Genomic DNA, 22,163 nt, shown 5'->3' on the forward strand with positions numbered 1-22,163 from the left:
AGCATATATTTCAAAGACAATATAAAAGTAGCCAAAGCTCAACTCCCATTTTAGAAAAATGGCTGCAGATTTTAAATTAGTGAAAAACACTCGTGTGTTGCAGTGGTTAAAAGCATGAGCCCTGAACTTCCTGGGTTCAAGTCTCTACTCCACCACCTATTAGCTGTGTGAACTGGGGCAAGTTACTTAAGCTCTCTGTGCTTGCATTTCCTGATCTGTAAAATAAGGCAATAATATATCCATCTCATAGAATTATTCTGAAAATTAAATGAGTTAATATTTTAAGTGATTAGAGCAGACTCTGACATAGTAAGCACCCTATAAATTCTTTATTAGTTATGCTTCCTAAATATTTAAAAAGTAAATGAGGTTGCATAATTTTAGTTCTGACTCTTTTTAAAAATAATTTCAACCCCTGCTATAATGTTACACATTCAAAAACAACCCAAGGCCACTGGCACGCACAAAACATTCCATTTGCTTCACGAAGCACATTTAAAATGTTGTGACTTTTATATCAGACTTAGCTGGTGTTAAGAAATTTTGAAAAATCTATCCTGGACACGGTTAACTGAAAAACATAAAATGTGAAGAGAAAGAAAAGCCATCAAACTGCCTATAGGATTTACCTCCAAGGACTGAAGGATGAGCTCTCATGAAATGGGAGGGATTATAACTGCAGGATAAAGTTAGACAATCAGAGACAGCATTTCTCAAGAACAAAGGCAGGATTTCAGAAACTAAGATGTCCTAACATGATGAAGTGGACTCGGGCCAGCTTCTCACTGCAAAGTGCCTGGAGGATAAACAGCAACTCCAAGGGGATCCCCAGCTCTCCGCTCTCCTATTCTCACTGCTTTGTAATGTGATCTAGGTGACTCCACAAGGGCTCCGTGAGGTCAAAATTTTCATCAGCCCATCCTTCCTGTACTAAATGCTCTAACCAGGTGACACAGGGGAGTCAATTGAAAGTAAATAGATTCCACCCATAGAAAGAAGGGGAATTGGAACTAGTAAGGGGGAGAGGGAGAGGCAGTTGCAGGATGCCTCCCTTCTGACATTGACAACTACTTCAAGTCTAGCAGGAAACAGTTAATGACACGGCCCAGCCTAGGGCTTCTTCAACTGATTTCCAACAAAATCCACCTCTCCCTTAAGAAGCTAAGAGCCTTGTAGCTAAAGCAAAATGTGGCCTACTTGACTGGTTATGTAAGTGACCCACGCCCAGATATAAACAAACCCAGCTAAGGCAGTTTTCTGCAAACCTGCTGCTGACCTGGTTTGGCCCACTCTGGATGCCAGAGCGCGAAAGTCAGGTGAGGGCCTCTCAGTACAGGTATCTCTTAACTGTGGCTGAGTAGATTGGTTTCATTCATACACTGTATTTTGTTTTAACTCTAGACCTTTATGAACAGCAGAAACGTTCACTGAGAATAACTAACCACCATAAAAAGGGTGAGCCTTACTTTAGAGTTCAATTCCTAACACTCTGCTGAAACAGTGCCCATCATGGTCACCAAAGACCTTCAAATGACAGAACCTATAGTCAGCTCTCAGTCACACCTTCTGTGACCTACAGCAGTATTTAATACAGTTGATCATTTCCTGTCCTTATCCTCCAGGACATCAGGCTCTCTAGGTTCTCCTCCCACCTTGCTGGCCTTTTCTTCTCAGGCCCTAGAGCAGGTTCCTCCTCATCTTCTGGATGTTGGCAGGTTGTACTACTTTAGGGTCAGTCCTCAAACTCCACTCTCTCCACTCTTCCCTTGGTTATCTGACAGCATGGCATCACACACCATCATATGATGATGACTCTCACATTTTCAACTCCAGTCCAGATGTCCAGACCACTCCCCTGAGTCACACTATCCCCTCAATATCTCCTCCTAGTTGTCCTAGCAGTCATTTCAAGCACAACAGGTCCAAAGCTGAACTCTTGATTCCCACCCCGACACCCAGCTTCTCCTCCCAAAAAATGGCAATTCTGTCTTTCCTTGGAGTCACCCTTGACTGTTTTCTTTCTTTCACAACTGGATTCAGAATCTGACCTTTCTCATCACCTCCACTGCAACACCAGGCAAGCCACCACGGTCTTCTTCCTAAACTGTTACAACAGTAGTCTCTCTGCTCCTACTCTTGGCCCTCCATAGCCTTTTCGCCACAGGATAGACAAAGGAAATCGAGTCATGTCACGCCTCTGCAACGTTCTCCAATGGCTTCCCATCTCATTCTGAGTGAAGGCCAGAGTTTTCCATGACCTACAGTGCCTCCCGTTGCCTGCCCCTCCTCCACTCTCTCCCAGCCTCTCGGAAGCCCTGCCCACTACTCTACTCCAGCCCCACAAGCCTCCTTGCTGTTTTTGCCTCAGGCCACTTGCACTTGCTGCTCCACCTTCCAGCTTGGCTCTTCCCCTGGATATGCAGATGCCTTGCTTTCTCACTTTCTTCTCATCTCTGCCCCAGTGTCATCCTACCAAAGAGGCTCTCCCTGATCATCTTACATGAAATGGCAACCGCCAACCCTTGCTTTATTTTCACTCATGCCCCTTACCATCACCTAGCATATTAGGGATTTATTTGCTTGTTGTATGTCATCTGTTTCCTTCCAATAAAACATATGCTCCATGAGAACAGCAACTTCAAAGACAGTTTTGTTCACCATCTCCCCAGTACCTAAAACCATACAGGCAGGCAGTGGATAATGAATATTCACTGAAGAGATAAATAATTTATCATCAAGAACAGAAAATTCTCTTCAGATCTAGTAATGTTTTCTCAGATTCTGAGGTTTTCTTGTGATAGGCTCTCCTTGCTACACGTTGTGATGGGAGTGTCACTGTCTTCTTTCATTCACTTATTCACCCATTCATTCATTCTTTTTTTCAACACTTACTGAGTGTCTACTGATCACCAGGTACTGTGCAACCTGCTGGGCCCAGGATGGAGCCCTCAGCCTCTATCAGCGACTCTTAAAAAAACATCTTCAGGTCTGGTGCAGTGGCTCACGCCTATAATCCCAGCACTTTGGGAGGCCAAGGTGGGTGAATCACCTGAGGTCAGGAGTTCAAGACCACCCTGGACAACACGGCAAAACCCTGTCTCTATTAAAAGTACAAAAATTAGCCGGGCATGATGGGCATGCTGTAATCCCAGCTACTCGGGCAGCTGAGGCAGGAGAATCGCTTGACCTGGGAGGCAGAGGTTGCAGTGAGCCGAGATCATGCTACCGCACTCCAGCCTGGGCAACAGACTGAGACTCCATCTCAAAAAAAAAAAAAAAAGTCTTCAAACCCCAGTGAGTATTGTCTATTCCCCAGGAGGTCCCCTGACCCAGCCAGGAGGCTTTCCTTCTTCTCTGAGCTCTTTCTATTATCTCTGTATTTTGTCCTATGTCATCTGTCACACTCTGGGAATGAGACTTTTATTTTGCTCTTCCTAGTAGGATAAGTAACTTCCCGACTAGGGTCTCAGCTACAAACAGATTGTGTAAAACACCACAATACCATGCACCTCTTATGCCTTCTGGTAGCAGTAGCCCAAGAGTATTACTGTTTAATCCTTTATTTAAAACATCAGATAGGCTACCCCTTTGCTAACAAAATAATGGGATGATCAGGCAGATATGCAAAGCAAAGGTACTGGGAAGAAGATATCAGGAAGAAAAACATTAAAAAGGAGGAATTAGATGTAAAATATGAACTACTATCAGAGTCAGCATCTCTGGAACACCTGCTACACACTGGGTAATTGTACCAGACACTACTACTATTGTAGCTAACATAACTATGGTGCTTACTCTGAACCAGGCACTGTATGATTAATATTTATTAACACATTTCATCCCCAAAACAATTCCATTTGACAGATGAGGAAACTGCAGTGCTATTTAAGTAACTTCCCAAGGGCACACAGCTAATCAATGGTGGCTCTCTGCAGACACTCTGCTATGTAGTTCAAAGTCCTTTATGTAATAATTAGGGTTACCAAGTATCCTATTTTGAACCAAAGAAAATGGTATTTGAGCAATGTCTGGTATTTTTCCATTAAGAAGTTTCATTAATGTGTTACAGTGTGACTTGTACCTAGGTATGTTCGCCCACTTCCTGGCCCTGCCCTATTCACCCCTGGCAGTTTGCTGAGTCTTGCTGAGAAAACATTCATAGAACAGTAGATACATTATCTCATTTTGTTTAAGAGTACAACAACTTTCAAGATACTCAAGACTCAAAGACCTAAAAGATAAACTAAGATGTCAACTGCTATTTCTAGGTGACAAAATATAAGCAGTTTTTATTTTCAACTCTTTACTATCTGTAATTTCTAGATTTTTAAGAATAACCATCCTTAGACCTAAAATAAGAATCTGAAAAAGTCATATTTTTAAAATGTGCCTCTTAAGTAAAGCTGTGTAATTTTATGCAAAATGGTAGGTTATCAGTAAGTCGACCATATCTGATAATATATGTATAAATGTATTAACTGGAAACGTTTTACCCAAGAGCATACAGAATTGTTTTTAACCATCTGCCAAACTTACTCTCCATAACTGCATGAGTCATTACTATATTTGTTTTGTAGACAAGAAAGCTAAGGCCCAGGGAAAGTGATTAACCTGCCCAGGTTATTAAGTGGTTGAACCAGAACGCAAACACGGTCCTGACAGAGAGCAAAGCCCAGCCGCTGCGTATACAATCTCCCAAATTTCCTCATTCAAAGGGACCTTCACCAAGTTCTGAAGTTTATAGAAAGTCCTTTTCACCAATGGTCTTAGTGTTACCCAGAAGGAAGAAAGAAAAACTACCCTCAGAATGAAAGTGAACATTTCTGAGCTGGGTGCAGTGGCTCATGCCTATAATCCAGCACTTTGGGAGGCCAAGGTAGGAGGAATGCTTAAGCCCAGGAGTTTGAGACCAGCCTGGACAACACAGTGCGACCTTGTTTCTACAAAAAAAAAAAATGAAACAAATTAGCTGGATGTGGTGGTGCATGTCTGTATATGCAAGCTACTCAGGAGGCTGAGGCAGGAGGATCACTTGAGCTCAGGAGTTAGAAGCTGCAGTGAGCTATGTTCTTGTCACTGCACTCCAGCCTGGGTGAGACCCTGTCTCTAAAAAAATGGGGTGGGCAGGACATTTCCAGAGGTAAACTAGCATTCATCTCCTCACCCATTCCTCTTTTAAGGTTCTCTTAGGATTTTTCCTGATATTAGTCTTGGCCGTACTCTTCTGAGTTGGACCTGAGGTTACAGAGAGGATACATCCAAATTCCAAAATTATCCTCAGCCCAGGAATTCCCTGTGGGTCATATGTAAGCTAAAGGAACTCTGTAGATTTTAATATGTAGCAAGAATATCTGAGAGAACCCAGGGAACCTCTGTTCACCAAACTAGAGTCTCAATCCAAATACCCAATTCACCCTCATAACTTACCTAACCTTCCTGGGATCCTTTAGAAAGAAAAGTGGTCCCTGGAAGGAGGTCGGGCCTCTCAGGGCAGTCCTGTTAGCCACAGAAACAGCTGGGGACAAAGCCAGTGGATTCCAGAGGTGCTGGGAGTGAGAGCTGTTTCTCCAGCTCCTCCTTCCCCCCTGGAAAAGCACAGTTTAAACCCCCTCCTAAATAACAAGTACACTTTGGGTCTCTAAAACCAGATCCTTAAAAATAGTCCTATTCTACTGTTTTGAAGGAACTAATCAAAATTATTGAAGAAGAAAACAAGCCTTTTCCCTTATAATAGGGGAGAGACATAGGGGGAAGTCAGGAGAAGATGGGGAAACTGCAGGCCTCTGAGAACAAAAACCAATCTTTCCAAGTCCTCACTCCTCATTGTAGTAGCACAAAGTAGCCTTCAAGACTGCCTACATTTACGTTTGGAAAAAGGACTCTTGAATGTATAAATAACTTTTTTCTTCCCTTGCTTCCCTCAAGCAATCAAGCAGATATTCAGTCATGTGTGGCGTGTGGACTTTGGCATGATTAGATTTAATCAACAAGCCCCTTCCTTCTTGATGCAGTTCTCCAAGGCCTAAAGCAAATTAGTCCACATCAAGGAAAAATTGGCAAACTGAGAGGGGAAGAACCTAATATATAAAAACACCATGATAAAACCAAAAGACCTCAAATGAAGCGGCGGACTCTGACAAGACCACTTCAAGTGACTCCAAAAATATAAACAAACTAATGAGGAAGATACCCCATATGTCATCATCACAAAGAACTCTACGAATAAGTCAGATCCCCTATAATCTAATGGAAAGACACTGGCACACAAAAATGATTTTCTTTCTTTCAAATTCATGAGGAGCTCTATTCTCCAGTGCCTATCCCTAGAGCCATATGTGTTTCGGCCCCCCTAAATATCCTCAAAAGTAATTGAGTTCTACAGACAAAAAACTATGCTAGCAAAATAGAGAATTCTCCATGGAAATGTATGTTTTTTCCCTTATTTTTTATGTGTCCTCAATAGAAACATTTTGAATGAATGAATAAACGGAAGAATGGCTGAATGAATGATGAAAGCCAAGTACTACCTGGCATTCCTCCAAATTGTTCTGTTTCTTCTGGTTGAGAAGCCCTACTTAATTCCTGAATCCTGTTTCATTATCCTGAGCAACTCCGAGATACTACCAGGCAGGTAGGGATGAATGAGAGCTGGATGTGGGATTTGTCAACATTCATAACCAGGACTCTCGATTGTCAGGGATGACACTGACCAGATAGATGAGACAAGTGTTTTCCCTGCCTCTGAAGAACAATGTGAAATAAGCTATGGGCTACTCTGAGGGTCGGTGGGTTTTTCCTGCTTCCATCTGGGGCTCTGCAGTAGATCACTTTGCAGGCCACCCCTCACCATCATGAGGACAACCATTACCAAGCACACTTGCAGGAAGAACAAGGTCACGCAGCAGGGCCAGGCTCAGCTTTCCTGGGCCACTCTCAGGTGCCTGCATGGTGAGAATGGGATCCCATAAATCCCGAAGCCCTCTGAGAAGAACAGGAAGTGGCCTGAATTGAGCACCTGTGGCCTGCCATGAAGCCCACCATAGTGCAAAGGAAGAGACCAGATGGCAGACGTTTCTGGGGGAAGCATCTAGGTCAGCAGCCAGGGGAAGAGAGTCCAAGGTTTCTGTAGGGTAAGAGCCAGGGTGGGGCCAAGTCAGGGTGAAGCCAGAAGGAGAATCACCAGGTCCTGACTAGCACCACAATCCCAGCTGCTGACCTTTATCACAGATGCCAGAACACTCAGTAATAAAGCACTCATGCCTCAGGGAAGAGCCTAGGCCAGTCAAGCCACAGCAGAACCCAGGAGGACCCAGGAGGTGCAGTGTAGATTGAAGGATTGGGACTTTCCATCCCTCCACCTCCACCCCCCCCATTAACCTCCACTGTCACCAGGAAATCACATTCAACAGCAGCTTGACAAGGAAGAGTAGGAGAGGGAAGAAATTTGAGACACTGAATATTTTACGTAAAGATACCCATCAGTCACCAAAAATGACTATTTACATTATTGTATCAGACCAAGTTTTCTATATTAGGCTAAAATATATCCTTTCCCCTCCCCTGCCCCACTGCCTATAGAGTGGGACCCCATGAAGATGATCAGATCAATTGTAGATAAAGACTATCTGGGTGTAGTGTGGGTAAATTTGTGCCACGAGGCACTTTCAATATTCACTGCCTACTTTCTGGGATCCAAGTGCCGGAGATGTGATAATGGGCTGGCCGCCTTCAAGGAATTCAGTGTCTTAGGGTATAGAGGTTTAATAACAGCTGTGATACAGTAATGAGAGGGCCTTTCCTAAAAATGTACGCAAGGCAGAGTGACACAGGAGATACAATGCTGAACCCCAAGGGAATTCAGAGAATGCCTCCTGGTAAAAAGTACACTCAAGCTGCATCTTAAACAGCAAGTTGGAGATTAATAGTTAAAAGTGGGAGAAATATTTACCTGACTTTGCTAAAACAAAAATAAAAGAGGGAGGGAGGGAGATGTATGGAAGGCATGTGAGGGTGGCTCACAAAACTAAAAGAATTAAGCATCCAAGCCTTGAGAGGCAGGAACCTGGGCAGCAACAAGGGCCCAGAACACAGGCAGGACCCTCTCACTCATCTACTTCTCTTTACATGTTTGCAGTATTTCCTCCTACTACAGGCTGGTTTCTTCCAGCTGATGGTTTTCACTCCAATCTATCCAGCATTGCCACCCAAGAAAGAAGACACTGCCGTCCAAGAAAGAAGACATCACCCACCAACCTCCAGTTTGAATAATCCCAAGGAAGGATTCCGATTGGCTATGCTTAAATCATGTGCCCAACCCAGGCCAATCATTGTGACCCAGGCAGGAGGAGTGCTGTGATCAGCCTAGTCTGGGTGGGGTTCCCATCCCACTGCACTCAGCAAGGCAAAGTTACGTGAGAAGTCGGCAGCATCATTTGGACCTATGGCCAGAGTAATGGAGGGACCACCTCCTAAAGAGCAAAGGGAAGAAACATACTAAGCACGCAAAACTAACCATCCAGGCCAGCGCAACATTTGGCACCTCTCTGCATTTCTGTATCGCCATGAATCAACAGGCCACAAGGCTAGGCTATTTTCTATCACTTTGATACATTCTATGTATATCTGACTCTGTCCATTTGCTTAGAAGGAACATCCTGCCATTGAAACCCCACCAAGCTCACCACAGGCTTACAGGGTATTGAAACGACATTCTTTTTATGATACCTCCAACTTGAACTATCCTCTTTGCCTTGAACTTTGACAGTAATTTTTCCTGATCTCTTCTATGGGACTTAATCACTTTCTACCTTACTTAATTAATGTATCTGAATAAATAATCATTTGTCCTTCCCTAAAACTAGAAGTGATGGAGAGGAGTCCCCTGAACAAGAATACAGTAAATTATAATACTATCTCCCTTCCACCTGCAGAGATTAATGGAGAATGATACCTTTTCCAAGAATTTGAGCAGCCAAAAATAAAGAAAAATTTACTTTCAAAAATTTGGCAAAGTATTTGTTTAACTAAAGGGAGCTTTGAGGGTATGCAACTATGTTGTTTGGCAAAGAGTTTGTAATGGGCCTCCTCTACTCTGCTGACAATGGTAGGCCTCTAGGCAGAGTCTGGAATTGAAACTGCTTTGTATGAGGTTAAACACTCCCTTCATTGAGAGCCAAAGAAATCTTAGCAGGTTATGTCACCTTTAGAAAAATGTTTCCCTTCCTTAATAAGGATTTCTCTAGTGACTTACTCATCCTATGGTATTCAGTTATCATTTGGGGAGTTTTTAGACTGAATACTCACTTGCATATCCACATGCATGTGTACATCTGATGAAACTTGACAAAAGGGAGGAAGGGAAAGAAAAAAAGACAAATAAGCCCATGAGACAAAAGTATCTCACCTTTAAAAATCATTAACATTTCTAAAATGCCATCATACCTCTGCCTACTTACTGTGTCAAGGATTATTTTTTCAGATTAGGTACCTGCCCTGTAAACATTAAATGAGCTCATGAAATAGTCCAAAACAATGGTCTCAGGGTCTTAGGTCTCCATTCCCAGCATGCCTAATCTCTCTAACTGTATCTTTTTGTCCAGGACAAACCTGTAAACTTTCCAGGCCACAGTGGAAAGCACTCCCAGCCCATTCTTTTCCCAATTTATCCTCTCTCTTCCTCTCCTAAGCCAACCACCCTGTGCTCCAGGTGTCTGTGCATCTGTTCCCAATCCCAATCCAATGATGTGTTTAAGTACTATATCTGTGTATAGGAGGAAGGTATCAAGATGCACAAACAACCCTACCATCTTGCTCCTCCAGAGTCTCTCCCTGTCACTTCTCCTCCTAGTAAAGATACACAGAGGAGAGGGAGAAGCTAAGATGGGGAGGCACAATGGCACCTTTTGAACCCAAGGTAGCTACCCATTGAAGTTTACCATCCCTTACCGCTACTAAGAGGTGGTGAAACATACCAGGAAGGACAAAGCCTCTCGAGTGTCCTGGTTCTTGGCCTGGCTCTGCCATTTATTAGCTCTAATTTGTGGCAACTCATTTCTCCTCTCTGAGCCTTGGAGACCCCAACTAATAAATGAAGATGACAATCACATCTAACATACAGGTCTTTTACAAGACAACATGTGCAAAAACCACATTATTCATATGTCATTCTTTCATCCCTTCTCCTTTATTCTACCATGGTTACTGTTCCCTGTGTTTCCTGGTATGACTTTGGGAATAACTGTAAAACTCAGCCTCAGTTTCTTCACCTATAAAACAGAGACAATATCTGTATTACAGAGTTATTTTGGGACTCAGATATCATAGATGTAAAGCATGTACTATAGCTTAGTAAAGAGTAGTTATGATTAATAGGGTACCATATAAATATTAGTTATTTTTATTATGATTAGAGAAAATATGGTGCTATCTAAGCTCTCCAAGGTTGTCAAGCTTTCTGGTATGCATTGCCTTCTTTGGCAATTGTAGCCTGGTTTTGCACCAGCAAAAAGAAAACAAATGTTCACACTATGTGTCACTGGAAAGGCAGCATATGATATGAGCTGGGGAAGGAGAGAACGAGGGAAGTTGCACAAGTGGATAAAAGGCATAAAGGAATAAACATTTCAACATTTCCTGGGGCCTAATGATTTATACTAAAGTATACATTTTAAAGATTGAATGACAATTATGAGAAACTTGGGTAAAGCCTAATTCCTATATTTTTCAATCTTTGATTAATAAGCAATAAATTTCTTGATTGAATCTCCTATTTAAAAAAGAAAAAAGAAAAAAAAAACAGAAAATCAGGCATTCCTGGAGCCCTTGAAGTGGAACAGTAATGGATTCTGGCCCACTCCAATCATTAACTGCTGGGCCACTAGTATGGCCTGTCCTGGGGCTGCCTATGCAAGGAACAAGCCAACTTTTGCGAACCCTAGGAGTACATCTTGGGCAGCCTGGTTTTAACTGCTTTCATCATGCTCCGCTCTGGACATGGGTCATTTCCAAAGGCACTGCTTCTAAGTCACATCCTCTTATCTTCCCGCTGAAGGCATGAGGATAAGAAAGTACTAAATATACTTTTTAATTGAAATATGGTATTAGCGAGTTTCTGCAAATGTTATTTTCCTCTTGTTACCAAATCCTTGCTCTAAATTTTCAGATCACCCCCTCCACAAGCCAGTAATATATACGTGTTCAGGACAAGGAAAGAGCAAGAGAGCACATCAGACATTATTTCTGACCTAACTCAAGAGAGGTTTGCCAACAAGCCAGTAATTCCAAGCTCTCAAAGCCACTTTCATGATTTCTCAGGTGACTTGAACCTACATATGAGAATGATGTTAGTGGTGATTAGAAGGGAGGGAAGAATGATTAAGAAATTCAAGCCACCTCAGTTTTAAAGACTGACAAAAATACTTATGATATCCTGTAAGCGACAAGAGACTACAGTTCACAAACTGGCCATCAGGATAAAAAACCAAGTCCCTTATATTTCTCCCACTATATGGAGGGGGCATGTCTGGGTCCTGGGAGATGGGTCCCCATGTTAAGATCCCTGTAAGCAGAGATAGCATCTGTGAGGGTCATTACTTCACCATACCCTCAAGAACAGTGCCTGGCACCCCCCACCCCAGATGTTTGTTGAACATATGAATAACACCCCCTCATTGGTCAAATGAGGGAATTGGACCAGATCATCTCTAAGGCCCTTTAGGCTCTAAGGATCTGTGATGCTGGGACTCTGTCCAGCTAGCATGACAGCATGACCAAACCCACTCTTCATAACTAAATCACCATGATTTAATAAAGAACGCAAGTGTGGAACATGGTCTAACAATCCCCACCTCTCTGCTACCAATCTTATTTTCACTCATCTTTTATCAGTGGCAAATAGTTAATCATTTCCATATCCCAGGTACCTGCTTTCACTTGAGTCATGTTTAATTTATACATAGCTATGCTATGACTTTCTGCTGCAGCTCGTACTGGCCATGCTTCAACTTTGGATTTAAAAGGAGTGCAGGATAAATGCATTCCCTACAACTCCAATGGATTCTCAAAGTTCTCCACTGGCCTCCTCATCATTAATCCCATGTCTCTCCAGTGTTAGGCTGCCCAGGCCCCAACAACACTGGGCCACATAAATACAAAACTAAATAAAGCAGATTACAACCCAAATTTAACTGGGTTAGAATTGACACAGAGATTTGGTAGACTCTACAGAATGGTACCTATCCTCAAGAAGCTCTCAATATACCAGAACTGATAATATTCACTCCAAAGTAATAATGACTTTGTGTATCTCCTCCCTCAAAAACAATTTACATGGTTTTTTCATTACTATTCAGGAATAATTTCAAACTTACAGAAAAGCTGAAGGATATCCACTATTTTTTTTTTAAAAAGCTGAAAGAAGAACAGCAGCACAAAAAAATAGCAATATATACTATTTACCCAGATTTACATATTGTTAACATTTGACTGCATTTTCTATTTGTGTATGAGCTTGTTTTTATAAGCGCATGCTTGTGCTCATATATATATATACCCCCTGAATCATTTAACAGTAAGTTACATATATCATGCATGGCCTTTTAATATACGACTGTATCCACCAAAGATACACAGGCTTTCGTGTTGAAATTTTTTTCAGTCTGTTCCTTATAACATCTATAAAATCAATAAAATAGAAAAATCAATTTTCTTAGATGAAAAGTAAAATTAATTTTTAAAACATTAATTTTAAGGTCTTAAAATAGTATATTGAATATAAGCTATTAAAGTCTTCAATGATAGAATTTAAAGGATGGCAGCTGAGCAACATGAAAAATGTGTTCAGGCTGAGTCTTTCTACTAGCCCTAGACGGTAAATGCATCTTATTCCTGGGGTTGGCCTTGATCTAAGCTAAAGAGCAAACAAGCCAAATAAACACTTCTGTTGTATTTCAGAAGGAAGAAAGAAGATGCTTGAAGCTAAGCTGGTTTGCTGACAACTGCTAGCGTCCATCGTCCTCTGGGAGAAGCACAGGGTGACAGGGTAAGCCATCCTGCTCCCTAGAACAGGTATGCTCCAGGAGGACAGCGCTGCAGAGGCAACCTGCTTAGAAACACCTTTTCTGCTTGTAAGCTTGTGAAAATTTTCCTTTTCTCCTTGAATTAAAAACATAAGCGCACACGTCCCTGCACAAGACAAGAACGGGGAAGGATTACACACTATCTTATTTTTTTAAACCTCAGAAGGCAACAATCACTGCCAGCTAAGCCCAGCCGAGGATGGGACAACAGCTTCGCGGGGCACTTCCTCTACACCCTAACACCAGCTTCCCCTTGTTTCCATGGCCCACACTACAACAAGAATGGATTGCAAGTAAGAGAGAATAAGTAATGTAAACCCATTCCATTATCAATCACGCTCAGATAAATGGCTCTTCTTCCTTCAGCAGTAAAGGATTTTACTTACTTGATAATTATTTTTAGTAAACTATTTACTATGTGACTGTATTCTCTGAAGATACACAGGCTTTTGTTTTGAAAGTATTTTTTTCAACTCCTTTCCTTATAACATCTATAAAATCAATAAAATAGTATAAAATAGAAAAATTTTCTTAATTACAAAAATTTTTTTAAATTACTATACACTTGAAAACTAAAACAAAAGATGCAGAAGCTGGGTATGAAACACATGCGTATTCTCTGCAAATCCCACTAAGACTGAACATGTTTAAATCAACAGGACTGTTTATTGCCAAGGTAACTCCAAGGTAATTCTGATGAAGTGAATCCAAAACATTTACCTTATACTAAACTCCCTTCTTTTTTTTTTTTTTTTTAAAGAGAATTGCACATACATAATAACACCAAGGTAGGTAGATTCAAAGTGAAAGGAACATAAGAAGAATTAGTAGGTTTGCCTCAGAAACCTATATGTATCTGTACAGTGAGTGTTTTATAAAGGCACGTATAAACACGCGCTACATTGGAAAAACAGTCTGGCAAAGAAACAAGGAAAAGAAAGAATAGGATGTCTGGTTTTGCCCGTGAAGGAAAGAAAAGATACTGCAATCTACCTTGTTTGGACGTCCTTCTTCGAATCTTCATTTTGGGAAAGGAAGGCCACGAGTAGTTAAAAGGTGAGTCGGAGTCAGAATCCATCTTTTTGTTTTGGTGAAATCAACAGATGAAACAGTAGAGACTCAGGAAGAACTCGGGGCGTCCCCAGCCAGGAGGCAAGCCTCCCCATGTGATGTAAAGGGAAGGAATGAGACTGGATGAAATAGCTCCTGCACACCAGGGAGGGAAAGGCAATAAATGTTTTGCTTCCTTCGGGCATTCAGGCGTGTAGACCGACAAGGAGGCTGTAAATATTAAAGCCAAACTAGGGAAGTAAAGGAGGGAGAAGTGGGGGAGCTAAGAGTGGCTGAAACACTGCAGTCCACTTATTCAAAAGGTCATTGGGAGCAAATGAATCATTAACTCCCCTCTTCTGGTTGCTGGAAATGGAAATGAAGGAGGAAGGTAACTGGGAATTGACAGAGAGCTGCCTGTGATTCAAGAAAAGCCTCCCAATGCAGGCTTGTTTTGCTCGGAGGGAGAATATTGCTTCTCAGAAGAGCTACCCGGTGCCGTGTTAGATAAAGGTTGAGGTTTATGTGTGTGGACAGCCAGAAAGCTTGATCCCCAGGCAAATGAAGGCCAGCAGACTCCAGGAAGAGCTCTTTCCAGACCACACTATTCTTTCATACCATTGGCAGCTTGGGCAGCTTTTCGGATCTAAGAACCAAAACAGCTCTGATAATTCATTTAACAATCCAGTCTCACCGCCCTTTTAATCCTAATGTGGTTGGAAGTTTTAACTTTTATATAGATTGTACTCATTTCATTAGATTTATACAAAGTTATCTACCACTGTTTAGCACAATTGGGGTATTTCCATATTGGTACTGTCACCAAGTCTGGCCGTCAATCATCAGGATTTTGGCGCCTTTATAACTGTGATCTAAACTTTCAGTCCATCTCAATAGAGCTGGTGACTAATTTACCACAAACCAACAGTTCTTGCAGTCTCCCTGAACAATTCTCCAGTAATTAGCATTCAGGAGAAGCTCATTACTGCCTCCCCATAAATCGTGGCACTGCTCAGGCTCACTTCTCCGCTTCCTATAGGCACATAGATATCCATGCCCCAAATAAGCTCAAGCACAACAGCCGAGATCTGCAGTGGAAAAAAAGGATATCCCAAATGTTATCAGGCAGTCTCTTTTAAGCATTTCTTTTAGTAGAAACAATAGCAAGAAATGTTTGTTTTGTTTTGTGAGGTCACCTGATGTCCAAATAAACCAAACGACATTGGAAACATACAATATGAGGATCCATTAAGTCTGCAGACTTAGAAGGTGACAGTATGTGTCTTAATTAACATTCATTTCTTTGCTTCAGTTATTTCCTAAATTGTCAGTACTACTGTGCCACGCTGTGTAAGAAAATAGCTGCATAGCCTGCTCCATGGAAGCTAATCCTGTCTGATTGGGTAGGGGTTGAGTGAGGCATACAGGGAGAAGAGGAGAAAGGGGAGAGACCACTTAATTTCAAATTTAAATCAAAATCAGAATTACATAAATCACTACTGTGTTTTTATATAGTTTGTCACATAAACATACAACTAAAACAAAATACAACTAGAGTATAGTTACAAACATTGCAACTAAGTGGAAAGAAATACTGATACATTTTCTATTTTGTGGCTTTTTTTTTTTTTTTTTTTTTGAGACAGGCTCACTCTGTCACCTAGGCTGGAGTACAGTGGCAGGATCTCGGCTCATTGCAACCTCTGCCTCCTGGGTTCAAGCAATTCTCCTGCCTCAGCCTCCTGAGTAGTTGCGTCTACAGGCATGCACCACTACACCCGGCTAATTTTTGTATTTTTAGTAGAGATGTGTTATTTCTACGTCAGCCAGGCTGGTCTCGAACTCCTGACCTCACGTGATCCACCCACCTTGGCCTCCCAAAGTGCTGAGATTACAGGCGTGAGCCACCATGCCAAGCCTGTGGCTTTTAATTAGGTGAATAAGTACATATTATTCTCAACCAGCTGGGTATAATTATAAGGATATGTAACTTTCAGCCCTTATATCCAGTAAAAGAGTTTTAGTCCATATGGATCTTTAATTAGAAAATATACCAAATCTTGTGGAAGAGCATTTACATTCACTCTCGATTTTAGAGCACAGAATGGTGCCTAGGACGCTGTAGGCAATTGCTGAAAGAATGAATGATTTACAATAGTTGGTCTGCCATGTCAATGACTTTACCCTGTGGATGAAGAACCTTTACATGACAACTGATTAAAAACACATATTTTGACAAAAACATCTACAAGAACTATTATAAAGTGTTTAAAATATATATTTGTATTTTATTTAGCACAACAGTTGTAAAAAGGACAGTACTTCTGGGTAGAGAAAACCCATTGTTCTGAGGCTGCAGACAATGATGGGAGTGTGCATAGGTCTATGGCCTTTTGGCTGCTTCTAAGTTGTCTGTAGACCAAGGAAAGGGGACCTTCACTAGTGTGGACAATCACCAAACCAAAATAGTGTTGGATCAGGAGATACTGTTATTTTTCTTCAGCTCTACTTGCTACCATTAAAGAATCCTTTGAAATGCAAAATTTCCAAGGCGGTTAGAAATACTAAAGTCCTCATCCTGAATTGGTGGGAGTGGGTTTTGTAGCTCCTTGCTACACATGCTAAACCTCTACTATACCATCCCCTTAACTAAAGGTATAGGAATACTATACTTCTTACAGTTGACTGATGCTATGGGAAAGAGAAAGACATGTTTCTTATTAAATTACAAACAGAACAAAAGTAATACAATCTATAGGGGCTCCCTAACTTGTTTTATTAAGTTGGTCAGAAATGTGACAAAGCGTTCAGAAGACTACAAATGTAGAGAAAGCAGAATCGGGGGCAGAATTTCTCAGAGGCATCAGAATGGAGGAAGGGGCCTGAGGGAAAACTGTTCATTTTAAATGCAGATTATGAGATTCCCATCCCAGATGTGTTGAATCAATCTCTCTGAGGGTGGCCCAGGAATCTGCAACAATTTACAACAAGCACCACCCCTATCCCAAGCAATTCTCATGCCTATTGAAGTTTTAGAGTCACTCAACTAGGAGGTAGATAAACCCCACATCAGCAAGTTACTGGAATATGCTGTTCCTCCCGTGACTACCAGTGACAGGTCAGAAGAACTTCAGGGCAATATAGACAAAGAGAGAGATGAAAAAAACTGCATAAAAAGTATTTCTATTAGCTGAGATTCCAGACAGATTCCAATTCTTCCAAATGCAGTCCTTGTTGACCAGTTACATATCAAGTGATTGTTGATGTCAAAATTATTCTGAAACAGTAACGATCTAACCAATACATGTGAGACACCCAACTGACATATGTGAAAATACCTCAGATATCAAAAGAAGAGACTTTCCAATGTACTCATTTGCTTTACCATTTATCAGTGTTTTCTAAAGAATAAAATGATTTCTACTGACCAGACATGAACAGTTAACATACAACTAGAAAGTGAAGTCAAAAATAGTGTTTGCACAGCCCTTTTTATTTTTAGGCCAGCTTACCTCCTTGCTCACCAACATGTTTCTTCTGAATGTGGATCATTTATCCTCCTTGTTTTCTATAGTAATTGAAGTGGGTTTTTTTCCCGCAGTTTATCAATATAATTGCATTTAAATTAATTCAAGATGCTATTTACATCTCATTCATATTCAACAGGTGACTGTTACTGGCTGATTGTAATTGCAGACAGCAGAATTCAATGACACATCCCCCAGGCCACCCTTTCACCATATATCATACAACCATTACCATGTAAGAGTATGAATGCTTTCACGGAAGATACATTCACCTGAATGTGCCTCCTTTAATTACAAAATTCTTCACCTAGAAAAGAACTTCCATGAGGTTATAATTATTCAGAGAAGATACTGCTGCCTTGAAGTTTCAGCTTTCTAAAAGACCCACACAGAAAGGAAACTTTCCTTGATCTTCATTTAGACATTAACCTGCCTTTCAACCTTGTAAATCTCAAAGAAGTATTTACATTTTGATCTGAATTACAGTATTTGCACAGTTTTCTCATCTTCCAGGGGGACCCAACATTCTATGTGGGCAAGAACTGTGTCTTACGTTTTTAGTGCACCACAAGCTAAAAAGAAAAATCATGGGTTTGGGAGACACAGATATCCGGGCTCAAATAATAGCTCCGTCAGTTAGTGGCCCTAACCAAGTCATTCACATTTTCTGAGCCTTAGTTGTCTCATAGCGAATGGAATCATATCTGTACTTTAAAGGGTTATTGTGAGGATCCAATGAGATTATAACAGTGAAGAACTTAACATAAGTAAATTTTCAACAAGCTTTAAATGTTGAATGTAAATAAGATTTCCCTTTCATATATTATTCTTCTGTGTTATAGACACTGAAACAGTTTTGTTTTGTTTTGTTTTGTTTTGTTTGAGACAGAGTCTTGCTCTATCAGCCAGGCTGGAGTGCAGTCACATGATCTTGGCTCACTGCTACTTCCGCCATCCAGGCTCCAGTGATTCTCCTGTCTCCTCAGCTTCCCAAGTAGCTGGGATTACAAAACATGCGCCATGGCCAGGCTGGTCTTGAATTCAGACCTCAAGTGATCTGCCTGCCACGGCCCACCAAAGTGCTGGGATTACAGCCATAAACCATGGTTCCCAGCCACTGAAATAGTCTCAATTTGACCCTGAGGAGTAATCATTTGATTTTTAAAACTGAGACATGGCAATGTGCAAGGAAGTTCCAAGAAAACCATACCAAGACAGAAACAGCAGGAGGAGGAGAAGAAGGAGGAAGAAGAAGGGAAGGAGCTCGAAGAGGAAGATTTGCTTTGCTTCTCTACTCCATTGTTAAGCCACCAAGACACCACAGTTTTTAATACTACTAGACATTGTTCCTGGAAAGTCATAACATATCCAGATAAAAGGAGGCAAGGCCTCTGAGGCTAGGATAAGCCTTTCCTGGATAAGTTGAGCCAGTGCAGTGACAACTTAAATATATGCTTCATCATATGCAGCCTTAACTTCTAGCATAAGGTGAAAATCAGGGATGGATAAAGCCTTCCTCAAAATCCCTTAGAAGCCACCATGTCATTTCTCAGCAAGCTCAACACAAACAGTCCTTCTGTGGATCTAACTATGGCCAGGCACCTGGTGAAATGGGTGGCTTTCACAGGGAGGCTATGTTGTACAGAATATGAAGATCTTTATAAGCTCTTACCCTTGTGCCAAAGATGCTGTCACTCTGAGAAGCACGGTAGAAACAGCACATTCACATCTGCAGTGTCCCACTCACTCACGGACTTTATTCTCTCAAAATGAAATGATGGGTACAGCCACCCTGAGGTGTGAATTCTGATTTTCCTCCCTACCTCCCCCGACCCCCAGCGCTTTTTATTTTTTACAGAGCCCATAAAATTGAATTCACATAAAATAGACATGAATTGGGAGCATGGTACAACCACTGTTGTCAAAAATTGGAATCACATGATGCCACTGTCCATAATACCATCTTGCTTAAAACAAAATGTTTGAATTTCTTATCTGCCATTATTACCTTTATTTATTTGAACAAAAACATTTATGTGCACCTGCAGAGGTTCTGATATGGTCTTTACATCCCCTATTCTCTAAGAGGAAAAAAATGAATATCACCTAGAAGCCCAGCTAGAAGAAGTTACTGATATATGATATGTGTCTACATATAATAAGAAAACAAGAAAATACTCAAAACACCTCAGGGCAGGAAAATAGTAATAATTATAATCTATTATTAATAAATGTAAATATTAAAATATTAATAATGATAGATTTCCTGACTGAAGCAACACATGTTAAAGAATTATATTGTTGAGCCAGGTGTGGTGGCTCATGCCTGTAATCCCAGAACTTTGGAAGGCTGAGGCGGGTGGATTGCCTGAGGTCAGGAGTTCGAGACCAGCCTGGCCTACATAGTGAAACCCCATCTCTACTAAAAATACAAAAAATTAGCTGGGCGTGGTGGCAGGTGCCTGTAATCCCAGCTACTACGGAGGCTGAGGCAGGAGAATCACTTGAACCTGGGAGGTGGAGGTTGCAGTGATCTGAGATCACACCATTGCACTACTCCAGCCTGGGCAAGAAGAGTGAAACTCCATCTCAAAAAAAAAAAGAATTATATTGTCAAAGCTTCCACCATTTGGTTAATATTGCTACCGATATGTTCTACCTAGATGATTATCTCAAGAAAAATAACAGACAAACAACAGGAAACTTTGGTGAAGCTCTTTTTGTTTTAAATGCTGAAGTTTCTGAGCATAACCTGAAATGAAAGAATTAGGACAAATTTGCTCAGTTGTTCTGAATAATAAATCATATGGAATTTTGGATTTATCTTGCATAGGCAACACAGATAGTGGATGTGAGGGGCCCTGGAGGTGGGAGAAGCAAGAATAAGAACCCCAAGTCTGAACAGAGCAGGGGTGCAGGGATAGGGAAGTTCCTGGTATAGTCTAAGGAGAAAGAAATCCCTCCTATTAGGAAGAACCCACGGACTTCAGGAGAGCAGCATCTGATAATGTTACATTCCAATTTTCCCAAACCTTCAAAAAAAAAAAAAAACCTCTTACATGCCATAGACTTGTTCACAGACTTAATAATTTTAAAATGCAAAGTTTAACTGACTATATTTTATATAGATTTAATATTGTATATATAAAGATTTATATATTGTATATAGATTTTATATTGTTTATATTTAGATTGTATATATAGATATATACAATATATAGATAGATGTATAGTATATATAGATATATACTATATATAGATATATACTATATATAGTATATCTATCTTGATATATAGTATATCTAGATAGATATACTATATATATAGTATATATATCTAGATAGATATACTATATATCTATCTATATATCAATCTACAATACATGTAGATATATATAGTATATATCTATATATAGTATATATAGAGATTTTATATTGTTATCCACATGTAAATAAGTTAACTATGAGGTATCAAATGAGCAAAGAGTTTAATAAACTATAATGAGCAAAGAGTTTAACAAATAGTTTAATAAATGTTTAATAAACAAATGAGCAAAGAGTTTAATAAACTATAAATTCCATAGATCTGAAGCTAAAATTCACATAAAATATGATAGATAAAACTCACTTAAAAAGAAAAAACAGGCAGGCTCGTCCTATATATGCTTCTGGGGTGTGGTTCCTTCTAGGCACTCTTAACTGCCAGATCAAGAAAATATATAAATGTATCCTAACCTATGTACATATATCTACAAATATTTCTGTATGCAACCGTGTGTATCTGTGTTAACTGAACATGAGTGCATGCTGATATCTACAACTCTAATCTGTTACCACATGGATCACTCTAGCCTCTTCCCCCTGCTTATCTGTAAGCACCCACTCCAACAGGGAGAAACGTGGCAGCTACTAGCCACAATCCATTTACTTATTTGCGCAATACATGTAGAGTGGTATCAAAATTCTTTATCTTTTTGCCTGCGAGAAAAACTGTATCAACCAAAGGACAGTGCTTATTGCAGTTTCTTTTGCCTTTATTCTTACAGACTCCACTCATTTGCAAAGTTAATAGATCTGCACCTCCCTCCACCACACCCAAAATTCCCTTTGGTAAGGTTATTTCTTACATTTTTAATACAGCTAGATTGTTTTGTCACATTCTGCATCCCATTCCCAACCTCAAGGTTTTCTTAAATTTGCATACATTAAGGTTTACTTGGTGCACTCTAATGTTCTGTGGATTTTGATAAAGGCATAGTGTTGTGTACCTACAATTCAAGAATCAAAGAACACTTTTACCACCCTAAAAAAAAGATATATACAATGTTGATGATATGTAAAAAGGATACAAGAGCCAACTAAAAGAGTTCCCAGCTACCAAAACTGGAACACTTTGACAACAAATAAAGTAGTATTTGATTATTACCCAAAGTGCAAAATAAATATCCATGACTCTATACAGGCATACATAAATGATTGAATAAGTAATGGGGGGAACAGACAAATTTCCC

At 40.5% G+C, this 22,163-nt stretch overlaps 1 protein-coding gene across 3 annotated transcripts in view; it reads right to left on the reverse strand.

The window, feature by feature from the left end:
• Window positions 1-22,163, reverse strand: part of ARHGEF28 (Rho guanine nucleotide exchange factor 28) — a 314,196-nt gene that overhangs the window by 113,926 nt on the left and 178,107 nt on the right. The window contains exon 1 of one of the 3 annotated variants that reach the window (XM_008962831.4): window positions 14,070-14,263. The exons of the other annotated variants lie outside the window; for them this stretch is intronic. Within the exon in view, the coding sequence (XP_008961079.2) occupies window positions 14,070-14,154 (85 nt within the window). The 5' untranslated portion in view covers window positions 14,155-14,263. Of the gene's footprint in view, window positions 1-14,069; window positions 14,264-22,163 lie in introns of those variants that run through there. 3 annotated transcript variants of the gene reach the window in all.

This window comes from Pan paniscus, chromosome 4, assembly GCF_029289425.2.
Source record: "Pan paniscus chromosome 4, NHGRI_mPanPan1-v2.0_pri, whole genome shotgun sequence".
Taxonomy (NCBI): Eukaryota; Metazoa; Chordata; class Mammalia; order Primates; family Hominidae; genus Pan; species Pan paniscus.